Source organism: Papilio xuthus, unplaced genomic scaffold (assembly GCF_000836235.2).
Source record: "Papilio xuthus unplaced genomic scaffold, Pxut_1.1 DF827680.1, whole genome shotgun sequence".
In the NCBI taxonomy this organism is placed as follows: domain Eukaryota; kingdom Metazoa; phylum Arthropoda; class Insecta; order Lepidoptera; family Papilionidae; genus Papilio; species Papilio xuthus.
In genome coordinates, this window is record NW_013530969.1 from 4263983 (window position 1) to 4280965 (window position 16983).

Below are 16983 nucleotides of genomic sequence, written 5' to 3' on the forward strand. Positions count from 1 at the left end.
AATTTCAAAGTTGATGTTTTTCTCAATCAGATTTGCTTTTAAATACTAAAACATAAAGTAATAAAAGTATTAATAAAAAAATTAAAGAAATTATATATCGCAATTTCTTATCTTAAATTGGGCATTAAAATCTTTATGTTGTATATATAAATGTGAATTGTGCAGGAAAGCTATAAAACCATTCGCATCATGCAATTAAAATGTTTGTGTAACATAATAACATACAAAGTAAGCAAGTAAATGTAACAATCGAATACGTTAATTTTGAAACTTTATACGATAATTGACATAATTTCTTAGTAATTATAATAACATTTATAAAATTACCGAGAAATTAATTTCTTGTTGATACATTTAAAAATAATTTAAAATTTCAAAATCGTATAATACTTTAAAGATTTTCAGTTTTAGATTCAAAACCTAGTATATCATTCCGAGATAATAAGACCTTACATCTAGACCTTACTCTGAAAACTAGACATTATATGAAATACTTAATTTAATTTAATTTTTATCGTAAGCATAAGTCAAAGTTTTAATACCGTGGCTACAACGCAAGGTGCGGATTTCCGACAAATTAAGACTATTGACCAATCTATACTAATATTATAAAGGAGAAGAGTTAGTTTGTTTAAACGCGCTAATATCAGGAACTACTTTCTAACTAAATTTCTTTTATTTTGTTAGATAGTCCATTTATAGAGGAAGGATTTAGGTTATATAACATTACGCTGCGATCTTTAGTTTTTTTTTAATTCCCCACGGACGAAATCGCGGGCGACAGCTAGTAATGAACTACTTTTACCGAAATTAATGTGGCTATGCATATTTATGGTGAAACATATAACCAATTTGACGTCCATTATATCCTTCATCAGCGTTCAAACGGTTTAAATACGTGTTTAACTAAACAGTATCTAACTATATTTTTTTGGGGTAATACAGTCTTTATTGAAGTCTAAAATAGACTAGATTGTGTAGTTAAAAAACTCTTTGAACCCTTTACAGAAAAAAGTAATTTATGCATTGATTACTATTGACATATCTTAAGTAAAACCTATCTCCGCGTTTGTATAGATTTACTATATGTATTCCGAGCTAGTCCGTGCTTTGTTAGTCATTAAGTTATGTTCCGGCTTCTCGTTAGTAAATGATGGTCATTACGTTAGGTCGACGGCCTATAGGAGCCTTGACGACTCTACCAACGAATGGCTTAATGGTCAGAACATAGGCTGATAAAGAAAACTATTTTCTAGACAATTAGAGGCAATTAGAAAACATGATCACACGTAGCATTTCGTCTTTGAATGACCTTGGTATTCAAGAAACTAGCGTTACGTTAACGTAAATATCGTTACATGACAGAGAAGACAGATATAGATAACACGAGAAAGAGTGAGACAGTTATTCGTTTGAAATAATAAAATAATACTGCTGTCCACCTATATTTTATCTCTGGGTTTAAGTGAAATTTTATTATCTTTACTTACGGCTAGTTTCGGCTGCATTCATCCACTGCTGTCCCTGTGGTATATTGTGGCAGTTCGGACACACGTATTTGTGGAAGGGGATGGCCGTTTTCTTTATCAACATCGCCTGCAGCTCCGTTTTAGTAGACGGCACCTACAAAAAATTACACAATGAAGGTATAAAGTAGATAATAATAAATTAATTAGATAATATTATAATGTATGGATGGATGGATGTATGTTAGAAGGTATCTCCAGAACGGCTGCATGTATCTCGCTGAAGTTTGGCAAAGATATAGAACATAGCCTGGAAGACTACACACAGACTACTCATTAATTTATTTTTATCGCGAACAGAGTCGCGGGCGACAGCTAGTAGCTAATTATATGTTTCAGCAATGGACACTGAAAATCTTATTTAATGCGATTATAATTATATTAGCCAGTACATAATTAAGTAATTTTTCTACGTTGAAATAATTTCTCAAATGTTCAAATAACGAGTGGGCGTCATCGTGATCAGATTTCTGCAGAGACCGAGCTCCATGTAGGTCGCAATGCCAGTTAATTAGGTTAAAATCGTTCACTGACCATTTTATCAGGTCGCAACACTCGGAATAGGAAATTGTTTAATCAATATTTCAATTACATAGCGAACATTTGTATAGTTGTGTTAACATATTTAACGCGTAACCTTTTTATTTCATTCTAAATATTACCTTTTTGACATACTTTTTCGGTTTTTTAGTTATTATAAAATCTTCTTTCTACTTTAGATGTTTCATATTACTTTTATTCATTTAAAAATTCGAAAACTATTTTTTTAGTCATACATTTGATGTACTACGATAAAAGTTAATTAAAAATAAGTTTAGACGAATTCATAACATTAAATATTCCGTTATTAGGGCATTTGGGAATATCGGGTCATTACAAAAATGAGAATTACGCGTGTGTAAGCTAATTTTTACTATTATAAGGCAAGGTCGTTTAATATTTTTTTTTAGCTTTAGGTTGTTATTACCTACATGATAAACATTATAGTATAATTATAAATATCGTTTAGGTCACCTTGTATATTACAATGTGTTGACCGGAGGAGTTAAGGTGACATTTGGAAGAATAAAAAACACTTGCTTTGGGTGCGCTATGTAGTACTTATATCAAGTATCAAGAATTTTGGGCAGACTTGCGTCCCGGAGGCCTAATTTAGTCTTCCCTTCCCACCCTTTTCTTATAAGGAAAGAATGGGAAGTGGAAGTTGACTTTCCGGATGAGAGGATGCATGGAAAGAGAAGATATTTTCATTCTGTGCATCCTCTCCGTCGATTAAAGGCAACGCATATGCAATTGTGTGTCTATGGACAACGGTAACTATGCTATTTCAGCGTTTTCAGGTGGCCGCTCGCTCGTTTGCCACCTTCATCATCACCTGCCCTTATCCCTATCGAGGGTCGGCACAGCATGTACTACTCCTCCATACATCTCTATCAGCCGTCATATCCGAGTCTACCCCCTTCTTACGCATATCCTCTTTCACACAATCATTCCATACTTTTTTTGGTCTTCCTCTACCCTTGTAGCCATCCACATTCAATCTCATTACTTTTTTGCTTATATCACCACTCGTTTGCCACCTTATGATATAAAAAAAAGTTATTTTACGGTTACGATGTTTTATCACAAATAGTAACCTTGTATTTAAACATAGCAAAAAATTGTGCAATAGTAACGTGTTGATAATAAAATTGTTTTATTTTATATTGCGTTTGTCACAGCGGATGTAAAGATAATATTAGTTACATGTGTATTAAATGAAATATAAAATAAAAGAAACTTAGTCGCTTTATAAAGGTGATCGTAATTGCGAATATTTAATAAACTGATATTTCCTTATTATAGATTTTATTCGTCTTAAAATTTTACACGCTTGTAATCGCAGTAAATTAAAAGCTACGCAATATAATGGTAGAGTGGATAAACAACTAAAGCTAATCACCGGAAGTGAATTAATTAACATCGGCCAAGTATTTGCAACAGCAATGGGGTACAGTCAGCTGCATAAATATGTATACTTTTCATACCTCACAAACGTGTATGGATCTTCCATTTTAAAAATACGTATGCAAGAATTCCTCATTGTAACCATAGTCGAAAGCATACGGAAGTACGCGTGGTATACATTTTGAAACTGTAAGCGCATTATATTTTTTAAGCTTTGTAAATGTATACATATTTATGCAGCTGATTGTACTGAAAGGCCAGGCCGATCGCCTTGCGAGGACACTGTCTTGGTTGGTCAAGATCTACTCAAAGTTTGCATCTGTGGGTAAAATATCATAATATCCTTGCATTACATACATAGCGCGATAACCTTACGAAGACAATGCTAATACCAGTATCGGTTTAGGGTTCATAAATATTTAGGTAGGAACTTAATCATTTATAAATTGGATCCAAAAGCACCAGTATTTTATGAGTTTATTGAGGATAAGTACTAGATGAACGTTATTGAATAGAATGCAGGAGATTGCTAATTTAAATAAATATTAGTATGCGTATTAAGGTCCTGAGAAACAGCTCTCTCCGTTAATTGAATAACCGCGGGTTTCCGATACTTAAATTCCTGTTTAAAACATATCTATGTTTTGTCAAAGATAATGACAGGGATGACGATATTAGAGAAATTTTGATTTTAGAAGCCTAATAAAATAAAGTATTATACTATTACTCACTTGTACTTTAGCGTCCACTTCAAAAATACTTATCGGGAAGACTCTTGGCTTTGTAGAGTTTAGAGGCTTTTCGTTTCTAGCGATCATGTTCAAAAAGCGAGGTATTAAATTCGGGCTAGGATACAGCTCTATATCCGATGGAAGTATAAAATGTGTTAAAGCAGAATCTCGAGCGACGTTCCTTGCCACGTTGACTGGGTATAGCAAGCTTTTTGACTTCATATACGTAGATGAAGCATCTACATTGTACGGTGGTTTACTTGTACAATTGAACGGAGTCAACAGGAAGGTTTCTGGATCTGGTATCTAGAAAGAAAATAAATAAAATTATTTAGGTACTTAAGAATACGATTCGACATTACAATATGTTTTTTTTCATTGGTGTCGCAGATGAAAAAAATCTTCTAGATAATTAAATATAAAAAAAGGAACCTCACAGACAGACGGACGGACAACAAAGTGATCCTATAAGGGTTCCGTTTTATTCCTTTCGAGGTACGGAATCCTAAAAATGATTAAAACTAAGATCTTTTTAACCTATCGGTGTTCTTACAAAAGCTTATAGAAAGGTTTCATGTCCTACCGATTCTTCCTGCCTAAACCTAAATCCTAAAGTTCTTAAGAAGTACTTTAGAATCTTGAAGACCTGTTATGTTTATCACTTACCTTACTAGGTATATGTTTGTTAGAGAAGAATACATGGAAAGTGACGTATTGTCTGATGAGATCGTTGTTGAGGCAATCACGGAGATATCTGATGCTGTCCACGGTGGGGGCTAAGTCAGCGCCCGGCGCGTGTATTGCCAGACTTACTGGTGCCATCCATCTGCAAGGAAAATGTAATATTAAGTTGTAACTCAATTAAATAACCTTAGTTAATTGATACAATGTTCCGGGAACAGTGTTGCGTGATCAAAGTTGTTTATGTCTCCGGCACAACTTTATAAGATACTGTTGACGATAACGTGATTCTAGCACGCATCATTATATTAATGATTATTTTGTTGTTACTCAGATTTCTTTATTTATTGCTCGAATGAGTAATATTCTTTGCAAATTGTTATTATAAAAAATAAGCTAAGTGACAGTTTTTTGTGTTTAAATAAATATTCTAAGGAGTTTTAGACATTACTAGCTGTCGCCCGCGACTCCGTCCGCGCGGTATTAAAAATAGACGTTGGCCGATTCTCAGACCTACTTCATATGCTCACAAAATTTCATGAGAATCGGTCAAGCCGTTTCGGAGGAGTATGGGTACGAAAATTGTGACACGAGAATTTTATATATAAACTTAGCTAGAATCCTTTGGCGCGAATTGCGCGCTTTCGTTACAAAGTCAAGTGTCAGAATTATTAGTGAGGGGTCATAAACGTCGATATATGAGTAAGGCTAGTGTTATGCCAGTACACCGGCACAGTGTCGGTTTTTTCCTAACAGGAGCAATTTTATTCTTACTAATATGTATTATAAATGCGAATGTTTCGATGGATGGATGGTCGCGGGCGACAGTTAGTAGGAGTTTATTCTTGACATAAGATCTCCCTCTATTTGCATGTATGTGAAGTATATGCGTAAATTAATCAGCGTATGTTCATAAAGGGATGCTTTATTCCCTTGGAATAAAGGAAGGGATGATTGTTAAAACTCTTTGCCTACAGCAGGAAATGTAATCCGTACCCTTCCTTAAAGTTTTATCTTTAATATAACTTACGTAGTTTATGTTTTACCGTGACTTTGTACTGTCGATAACGTGTTCAAAAATACAGTACCATCACTTTCATATTCTTTATAAAAGTAGAGATAGCATACATTTTGTACAGGATGTTTCAACAGTAGAAACCCATAACGATGGGGGCATTAGGCTGTACAAAATAAAAACTTAAAGTTCAAATCACATTTCCCTCCTTTGTACGTTTTAATTCTAATACAGATTATACTTTACACAACTTCCTTGTTAATAATGCTGTTTGGGGGTCGACAAACAATGAAAGCGACACCTTACATTGCCCTTGTTTAGATCAGTGATTCTCAAAGTACGGGGTACAGGTCCAAAGAGACCCTTAGTGGTTCATTAAGAACCTGCCACTGATGTACGAGGAGAGATATTAAATTGATGAATCACATATTAAATAACAAATGCAGGAGCATGTGGTATAAAAGTGAAATTTCGAAAGAGCGCTACTAAAGAAATGTTTGGGAATCTCTGGTTTAGTGTAGACAAGTGTTTGTTTTATAAAAATGGGTCCCTAGCAACTGGCTGGTTAACAAAGGAGGTATAGGTGCGCGTATGTTTTGGGGTCATGAATTTCACAGTTCACTTTACGTTTCTGTTAGCGATGCTCTTCACGCTCCACTTTATGTTTCGGCGCCCGACGTCTGTTTAAAAGAGGCCAGAAACGTTCCGATCGACTAGCGGTACCTTTTACAATTTTATTGCAAACGAAATAATTGCATTATAATTTTTTTTTGTACGGTCGAATTTGCTTTTTACACAGTAGCATATTATGACGAAATTGCTTTTGTAGTAATCATGTTTTTATGAAGTTGAAATGTATGCTTATTTCGCATAATAATTGCAAATCTTTAAGTCTGAATAAGCATAATAAAATTAAGCGTATCAAAAAAATATACATTAGCATATTATTTTATGTCGTATATATTTAAAAGTCTGAGCTTTTGTCGGTATTTTGTTTAAATTGTGATTTTTTGGAAATTATATTTAAGTACGAATTACTAATAAAATGATGAAATATGAATAATTTTCGATCTTACCGATAGAAAAAGTTAGGTTTATGTTAAGTTGATTATCGATAAAACACGAATAAAATGACATTTTCTAAAAATGATTCCTAGCTAGATCGATTTATCGCCCCCGAAACACCCTATATATACTAAATTTTATGAAAATCGTTGCCAGCTCTTCAAGGCATAGGCCTTGAAGAGCTGCTTCTTCTCTTCTTTCGAATTTATATTCGAAAAAAGAAATGAATAAATAGTATCCTATGTCCGTCTCCGGGCTCTAAGCTACCTCCTCACCAATTTTCAGCCATATCGGTAAAGCAGCTCTTGAGTGTAACTAACACGACTTTCTATTATATTATATATAGATTTGGTAGCGTTCAGTGTAAGTATTCAATTGTTTGCAGACACTCACGTCGAGCCGGTTTGGAGGGTGTCGGAGTTAGATCAATATTCCACACCTCTGTGAGCCTCACTCTATCGCCGCACCCTCACTATGCTTTCCTCATTGTTACTATGCAATTGTTTTGTTGCTATGTGAATATTAACTGATGTTAACGAGCACTCAACGCAAACACAGAACAGAATTAAATAGCAATGCATTCAGACATCTGCAGATAAGATATAAAAAAAAGGAAAAGATTAAGGCGTTCTATTTGTCTTCCACATATACGTTGCAAATTAAGGCTCATTTAAGTATTTTAGTAATTCTTTGTAAAAAAAAATGTTTTTTAATAAAAAAAAATTACAAATATCAAAAAAATTAAATACAAAAATGTGAGACATTCCGATTACGTAAAACCTCGACCAATTAAATGGCTTGCACTTGACCGTTTTTACTTTTAATTGCTAGTTAAAACAAAAGTCGCATAACGTAAAGTTATGAGAGGTCAATCAGAGCAGGTTCACACGGGCGTCGGTCGTCGGGCGTGCGTTGCTCGCGTGGTGCCGTGAGATCGATTGTAAAGTCAACACAAGGCTAGACGTGTTTGTAAAGGGTCGAGCCCTCGGCGAGCTTAGTGCTCTAGTGACGTCCCCGTAGGAATCGATTGATCGATGTTTAGTCATATTGCACTGACATGAAGAAATGATTAAATTTGAAAGCTTGTGTGTATTCAATGCATTACTAATTGCTTATTGTGTCCATCTAATTGTCTGAATTAAAAGCTTTATTTTTATGTATAGTTTTGTTCGTATATCTTAGTACGCATATTAAAAAAATTATTTAAATTTTTTTGTAACCAAAAAGTGTAATACAGATACACATACAAACTTTTTCAGTTCTCATTTGTTTATTCAATATTAAATACTGTAGTTGGTGGCGAGTACAACACTACTTGCACAATTTTACATTGCTTTGTGCAGGTGCAAACATTCCAACTGCATATTATGTTGTACTTAAGTAATTAGAGAGTGTAATTTGTTATACCAACATATATATTTTTATATTTTAACATAATACGTAGGTATATATCCACTTAGATTCATTTTTTTTCGCTATCAGATTACCTAATTACGCAATTTTAAGATGGGATTTTGTCAAACTCACTTTTTTGGTAAAACAAATGTTAAAAGGTTTTTTTACATTATTAATTTACATGCAATAGATATTTCTTTCGATTTAAATAAAACTGAATGAGTGAATTGTTTCATTCGTGGGCGAGTCAAGAATGTACATTTACTATCCCGCCGACAGCCAACATTGTTTCCTGTTCCATAAAAAAATACGAAACGCCTGTTGCATTTCGAGTGTTTTTATTCTGCGTATTGTTAGTTCCACGGACGTTTACATTACAAAAACAAACTTGTAAGACGCGTTAACATACGATAGCTGTCAGTTCTCATCATAATGTAGATATTATTGTTAGATTTTTTTTTTAAGAGAAGGGGACAAACGAGCTGCAGGAACACCGAAGTGATCAACGACACCCATGGACATCTGCAACACCAGAGGAACTGCAGATGCGTTGCCGGCCTTTAAGGAAATGGTATGCTCGCTTCTTGAAGATCCCTAAGTCGTATTGGTTTGGAAATACCGCCGAGGACAGACCGTTCCACAACGCGAATGTGCAAGGCAAGAAATTGCGCGTTGTGGAACGCCAGCCATCCAGATGGTGTGGATGGAACCTGACGTTCTGTCGTGTCGTCCTATTACGGAACTCGGCGGCAGGAATCGAAGAAGATTAAAATATATTAATCCTTACATCTTCTATACGTTTCAATATTAATAGATATTTTGTTGAATATTTGTTAGAATGTTCTGTGGACGCAAAAGAAAGTTTGTGCCCAAATAAGACTTGTAAAACATCGTGATGCAACCTGCACATATCTGAGGAGAAATTCAAACATTGTGTGAAGTCAACCAACCCGCACTTGGCCAGCATGGTTGACTATGGCCTAATCACCCTTAACTTTGAGTGGGCTCCGAGCCCCTCGGTGGGGACGTATAGTGATCTGGTGATGACATGATGATAGTTTAAACAATGACATAATTTATACTAAAATCACCTTTATTTTATTTCAATAAGTTGCCGAAAATATTCTAATCTTTGTTGAGTGTTTGTCATTTAATTTTTGGAGGAGTTATCAAGGTTGCTTGCCAACTTAAGATGTAAAGTTGGTTTAAAACTCTGTTTCTCAATTATAAATTAAGTGTCATTTGACGTAGACATAAGAATGTACTCTAGAAGAAAAAAACAGGACAGGAACATGTAGTTTAATAACATAGTAAACATTTAAGGTTCGCAAATGAGTCACGCTTGCTATGACAAACACTACACACACGAGCAGTTACGTGGGAATTCACAATTAAAAGAACATTTTTCAAATTAAAATTTACTTTCTTGTTGCGTTAAACGTTAATTATAGAAAAGCCAGTATCTTGTTTTATCATTATACTAGCGGTCGCCCGCGACTCCGTCCGCAAAAAGTCCATAATTAGTAGCTTCAGTGTTCTTCCAGACTATGTTCTTTTTGTATGCCAAATTTCATCGTAGACCGTTCAGCCGTTCTGGAGATACTTTCAAACAAACATCTATTCATCCATCTAAACATTCGCATTTATAATATTAGTAAGATAAGATTTAATTATTTTTTCTTTCATGAAAGTAAGCATTTAAAAAAAAAATATTAAGCAGTAGCACTCTAAATTCTGCAAATGAAGTAAGGGTGGGGGACGATGCGATCGATGAATGAAAATGGATTGCTAATATAATTAATGATGGATGGGGGCTGTTCCCTACGGGGAACATTCATCAAACCGTAGACATATAAGGATCGAGACACACTGGCGCATTTACTTTTAAATTTATATTATTGGAATATAAATTTGACAATCTAAATGATGACATTACAAATGGTTATTCATGACAGGAGTATTTAATAATGTGACATATTTAATAATGTTATAATACTAATATTATAAATGTGCATGTTTAGATGATCAGATGGATGGATGTTTATTTAAAGGCATCGCCAGAACAGCTGCGTGGATCTCGCTGCATAGATGTAGAACATAGTCTGGAACAACACAGGCTACTACAGGGATTTTTTAAATTACGCGCAGATGGAGTCGCAGGCGACAGCTAGTATCATAATAGAAAAACTATTTACAATGTCTTATGAGTAATTGTAGAATCTATTGTGGTTACATTTACCTAATAGAACCTCTCTTTTATCTAATAGACATTTTACGTACAAGTATGTTATGAGGTCGATCAATCTAAAAGTTTCTTCCGACAACTGACAGTAAAGCAGCAATTAAGTTTGGAATTCTTGTGTACGATAAATTTAATTTGACGTTCAAGTGTTCGACCTAGATGCGCGACCGCACTGGCAATGCGGCTAACAGTAAAGAGATGTTGATTCCGTAATGGAGAGCGCACTTGCAGACATCTGTATTGACCGCAACCACTCAAGCACACGACTACACCTGTCCCGAATTCGACGGCTCCTATGCATTACAGAAAAATACTAATAAATTCTTCAGGAAAGCCATTTTAATAATTCTCGTGAAAAGAGTTGAATCTCATCTTTGTTATATGAACATTAAGTGACCTAACTCTAGTGAATCGAGACCTTATGAATTCTTTCACAAAAATGTATAGTTAAGTATTCTATCGAAAACAATTAAACGACATCTTTGACGACACGAAATAAATTAATTTCTTGTTTCTTTTGTCGTTTAACAAAGAAATTAAATTATAATGAAAAAAGCGTGTCAATTAGAAATAAGCGAGTTTAGAAATGAAGACTATGTTATGTCAAATGAGTCAAGACTTAGAGGTTCTGGGTGATAATTTTGACTTCCATAAGTACCTATGTAGGTATACAGAACTCAGAATAGGTTATTTAAAATTAAGCGACGTTCATTTTGATGTATAATCTTTGACGGCTGACGCACCTGCGTTGTTCACAACATTCTTAAATCAAAACGAACATATAAAACAGTATTTACGATGCCCCGGCGAACTATCCTGTAATACTAAACAACAGTTAGACATCTTGCTTAATTAGAAATAAGTATTTGTGGCCACATAATGTGTTTTTATGTCTCTAATAATAACTTGGCCTTTCGTGACACAAGGCAACATAAATCGTCGAAACTAATATTGTATGGTTGCATCGCGAGAATCGCGTTGCGCACGCTCCGTACACGACGCGCGTCGTCTATTCGGCCAGCACAAACATAGCGACATGTCAATTGTATAAATTTGCTTTGCCATCTTAAAAATCGCAGTAACTTTTCTCACGACGATTTTAACAAACATGTTGTGAGGGACTGGCTTTGTCGACAACGCGAGCTGTGTTTGGATCTCTATGACATAGCTTTGCGCAAGTCGCTTAGCGACTGTGTCAGCGGGTTTAGATGATTTACATTGATTAGTGTACTGAGGGCCTATACGTTAATCAAAAATCAATCAAGCATTTTCAGACATTGCGTCATAACTGTTCGGTTATTGTGGTACAACGGTCGCCCTACTTTGTGGCTTCATTAAAACATACATATATACATACATCAATTTCGTGGCATCTCGCCTCGTCTCATTATTCAATGTCGGCACGCGAACCGCTCCTTAGTTTTCTGTTACATCAAACGTTTAACTATGCTCTTTCCCACGTAAATTCTATTTCTTATGGGACATTGAACTTGAAATTACGTCACGTTAGTATTAAAGTGTTGCAAATCGGAAGATATTGTATTTCACTTTTGTCCGAGGTCGAATGTGAACGAATTTGTTTGTCCACTCACGTAACGAGACGATCTGAATTTTATTAAAACAGAAACAGTATCGTGAATGCATCGGGCGTGACGTGCAATCAGATGACTAGTACCATAATGCTTGCCTGTAGCCTTGTTGAATTTCTGCATACAATAATATATGTTATATTACATATTAATACAGCTTATTCGTAGAAACAATGCATAAGCAGAGCAATAAAACTGTGAATAATCGAATGACGAACGTATAATGACAACTTATTCTACGCGATGAATGTTAAAGTATTATCGATGCCTATCCCATCGCACATATTCATTTGTGAACAAAACTGAAGAATCTTTAGAAATTAACTAAGACAGCTTATGTAATAATAATAGGGCAATGACACTGAATAATTTTTAGTTGTGAATACAAACCGATTCGTGTTCTTTTTAATTTTAACGAATGCTTATTTATTTTATGCGCTATGTTGTTGATATTGTGTTTTGATACAATTAAATTACGACACCCAGTGGTAGATGCCAGCAACAACAAGATCTGTTGCACGAATGGGCCTCGCCGTTTAAAAGAATCTTGAATCTTGAAAGAAAATCGTGAAGTGGAAGCTTAATTGTAGTTATATTTCTCTTCCCACCCTTTTCTTAAAAGGAAAGAATGGGAAGGAGCAGTGGACTTTATTTGAAGAAGGGAAATATTCTCCTTCTGTGCGACTACTCCTCCTTCGTTTAAGGTAGGCAAAGCATTGCAGATGTCTATGAGCACCGATCAAGTGGTCGCGTGTTTGTTTGCTACCTTACAATATTAAAAAAAAATTAAAATCTCTAGATATCGTAAATCATTACCTACTTAGCAATGGTGGTCGTCAGCGAGAGTTCAGGGAAAGTGGTACCGTCGACAATTGCCACCTCATTTGTACCGTTATAGAATTGTAAAGCAGGTTTTAATAACAGTGCATGGTGTATTTCTATGCGGTGAGTTGCATACGGCGCGTATTCCAATAATAATTAATATAAAAAGTGGCAAGTAGAGACACGCAGTGGAAACAGCTTTTGCATGGAAAAGGAAATTTAAACTCATTAAAGATAAATGACATATAATATTAATATTTTTTAGCAAGGAGGTTTTAGCATACACTTTTTGATTTCTCACTTTCCACTTTATCGGAGGTTAAAGTTATTGTGTCGTCACTAAGAATCAGGTTCTATTATTCTCTTGATAACCAATAAACGCAACTGACTTAGCCTCTATTACACTCCGAAAAAGAATGAGATTCGAATAACGCCTCTTCAAAATCCTTTACATTGTTTTAGACCAAATGAATATGCCTAATCTTACTAATATAAGAAATTAGATTGTATAGGTAAATGGATGTTTGTTAAATGGTATCTCCAGAACGGCTGCCTTGATCTCGCTAAAATTTGACATAGGTGTAGATCATAGTCAGGAAGAACATATAGGCTACTAATTAAGTTTTTATTTTTAGTTTAGCGTGGAAGCAGTCGCGGGCGTCAGTTAGTACACGAAAAACATTTCTATCTCTGGCAGGAGAGCTAAGGCGTAGTAATATATACAACATTTATATCTCTTTTTAAGATTTATTTTAAATAAAGTGCCAATAGTCTTGGAATTCAAAGCAATATGTAGATTGTAGAATAAATTCAAGAACTCTTCAGTATTCAAGATGTAAACGTATTCCGTTACTGCCTCTGGTCAGTATGAAAATGTATTCAGTCTACTCTGGACATAACTGGAACTAATTATTTTAATATATTTACTGTAACATTTCACGTTTCAACTGCTACATACAAGTCTATATTTGAATGCGGAAATACTTTGATATGAGGTATGTTCGGTTCGACAAATATATTAATATGAAGGTCGTTTAAAGGTTATTTAATAAGGTTAGTTGACATAGGTATTAATCTGTTTGGAAATTACAGAATTAACAGATTATTTCTAATGTTATTTGCAATAAAAGTACTCACCGTTTGTTTCAGAGACCAAAATTTATGTATAAAACGTATCGTCATCCTTATCTTTGACTAAGCAGACATACAAAAGTTTTAAACGAGGAGTTTGGTCTCAGAAACACACGGTAATACGATAAACTTAGCAAAGATAGAATTCCAGTTCTTTATTTATTAGTACACAAATTTATTGTATATATATATCCATAATGGTTTTAGAGAAAATCTCACATAAATACATAGTCAAATCTTACGAAATAGTACATTATGTAAAGTAAATTGTATGTAATATTTGTTTAGAAGTTTCTTAGTTATTCAACTATCTGTCAATACTCGTGCAAACATAAAAGGAAAAGGCATTCTAATGGAATGTCGTCTATGATCCTAAACTTTAAGTGACTGGATCTGTTAAGTATGCTCTTCGCATCGGTCAAATAAAAACAAACAATAAGTTCTAAACTTCCTTGTTTGTGGACGTTTTGAATTAATATATATTTATAAAGACAAGATGTGGGTTTACTTCAATCCTCGCCAAAAGTGATTAAATTTATTTATAAGTCGGCAGTTGTTTACCTAGTCCGTTTCTATATAGTCAAAGTCAATCGTTACCGTTGTCTCCTCTTTGCTTCAATGGATCACAGACGCGCTCTTTTCACTTTTCTTAGCGAAACTTTATTCTCTTAAATAGTAAACCGGTTATTACATTAGCGTGGTTGTCTATTGCCGAAAGATCTCTACAATATTACGCTGTTATTCTTTTAAAAAAAACGTCTTTGTAGGGGGTGTTACATTTGTGGAGACTGACATTTATAAAAACGTAAATCAATGTATAAAAAGACTGTACATATATTTGCAAAATTCAAATATAACATCACTTTTGTAATTATATAAATATCTAAATAAAAAATGTACAAAATTATCTCTACAAATGTTTTAACATCCTGTTTCTGAAATAGCGGAGGCGTTTATCAAATGTAATTTAGAATATGTGAACATGCGTACAAAAAATGCGTGATATAAAGTTTAAAAAATATTTGAATAGTCAAATCTGTTTTCAATCTCTAAAGTCATTCTTTCTGAACATGATCCCACGTGATGTTACGCGGTGATGTGGTCGAAAGATTGTACGCGTTAGTTAAGTAAATATAAGTCGTAGATAAACAAATTAAATTGTGCAATGTCTTCAAAATAATGTTGATTTTTTTCGCAAATAACATTCACGGTAAGATTGTAACACGCAACATACTGACATCACTCTCAGTATCATTGAAAAAACGGAGATAACACTATTTTTAAAAAGGTGTCTTTGCAGTGAGAACTCACGCTTAAAAATACACTGCACTATCAAAATTTCTTACATGATATTCACAACCGTTTATACGTGTTTGTGCGTTCATTCGTAAATCCGATGAATGTTCGTTGCAGCAATGAAAGGAGCCGAATGGTGGCGTGGTGAGAGCTTCATGCATTACCACAACACGCAACCGCCTTCGTATCCGCTGATAGCAATCGCGGTCATACGCAAATGTTGGCCAAATTATTATTAAAAAATGTTTGGTCATGGGACAAGTTTATCAATAAAATATTTTTCTGCATTGTGCTTTCAAATTTGTCTTCCTAATATTTTTAAATTATTCTTTAAGATACAAGGCAAGTCCTCAAATATTGACGGGACTCATCTCTAATAGTCCTTCATTTATGGTTACTGTAAGATGTTTATCAATTGCTCAATAACATTGGTTGAACCATATTGGCGACTACAATTTAGGCGTGCCGTGAATGACGGCAACCTTGACTTTCGTAAAGGCTCGACTCTCGCCTCTCGTGGTAATGAATACTTACGTAGAAAGTTAATGGATAAAACTTAATGTGGTTAAACTTAAACGTATAAGTAAATGGATTGATTTAAGTTATTAACGTAAATAATATTATGTAAGATAAACTAACGATGGTGCTAGAGTCATATAATAAATGCGAAAGTTTGGATCAATAGTTACTATGCAACTCAAAAACAGCAGCAAGGATCTGATTGACATTTGAAACAGATATAGATTACAGTCTGTAACACTCTTTGTTTTTTTTATGCTGAAATATTTAATGGCAAATACTGGTATTCGATAAAACGTTAGTCTTTCATAGATAAATGATGTCCAAAAGAAATAAAGGACGTTGAAATAAATCCATCATATGAATTAAACTTGACGTATGCATTTTGTCTTCATAGGATTTAAATTAACCGCATTAGGGTAATGTTATCGTGACAGATTCTATTTAATTCATTACTAAGCTATATCGCTTTGTTAAATTAATTTTATACGATCATAAAAAAGGACTAATTTTGCGTTAAGACCTTGATATTTAAGGACCACGAAAAATAATTAAATATTTTATGTAGATGAAGACTTAGTTAGTCTTTATTTGCGACATATTTCACAGTCAAAGGTTCGATCCTAAAATTTAATTTTTTGGAATTCTTATGCACAAAACAATTAGCTAGATTAATTTTGTTTATGTTTTAGTGCTTTAATATATCTTAATACCACAAAAGGTCGTCTAATTGATGAAATACCTTTAACATATTTTTCTTACAAACTAGCTGTCTAACTAGCTATGACACTCTGCAAGGGGTCTACGTCAGCGAAAAAAAAGTTTGGGGGTCCATGAAATGAAAATGGGGGTCCACGATAGTGAATCTCAACACATACACTGATAGTACCTTTTATATTTACTTACATCATACTATTATATCTTATCTTAAACATGTACATTATTTATAAAAGTACCTATGAAGTAAAAAAATTATTATATATGTTTAGAAATTTACAGGACATCAATATCAGGTAAGGGTCTA

At 34.1% G+C, this 16983-nt stretch overlaps 1 protein-coding gene across 2 annotated transcripts in view; it reads right to left on the reverse strand.

The window, feature by feature from the left end:
- The window catches only part of LOC106117265 (beta-1,4-glucuronyltransferase 1), a 60017-nt gene that overhangs the window by 4546 nt on the left and 38488 nt on the right, over positions 1-16983 (reverse strand). For both annotated transcript variants that reach the window (XM_013311483.1, XM_013311484.1), the window contains exons 3-5: positions 4871-5030; positions 4205-4510; positions 1491-1623 (exon numbers count right to left, since the gene is read on the reverse strand). In XM_013311483.1, the coding sequence (XP_013166937.1) occupies positions 1491-1623; positions 4205-4510; positions 4871-5030 (599 nt within the window). The remainder of the gene's footprint in view (positions 1-1490; positions 1624-4204; positions 4511-4870; positions 5031-16983) is intronic.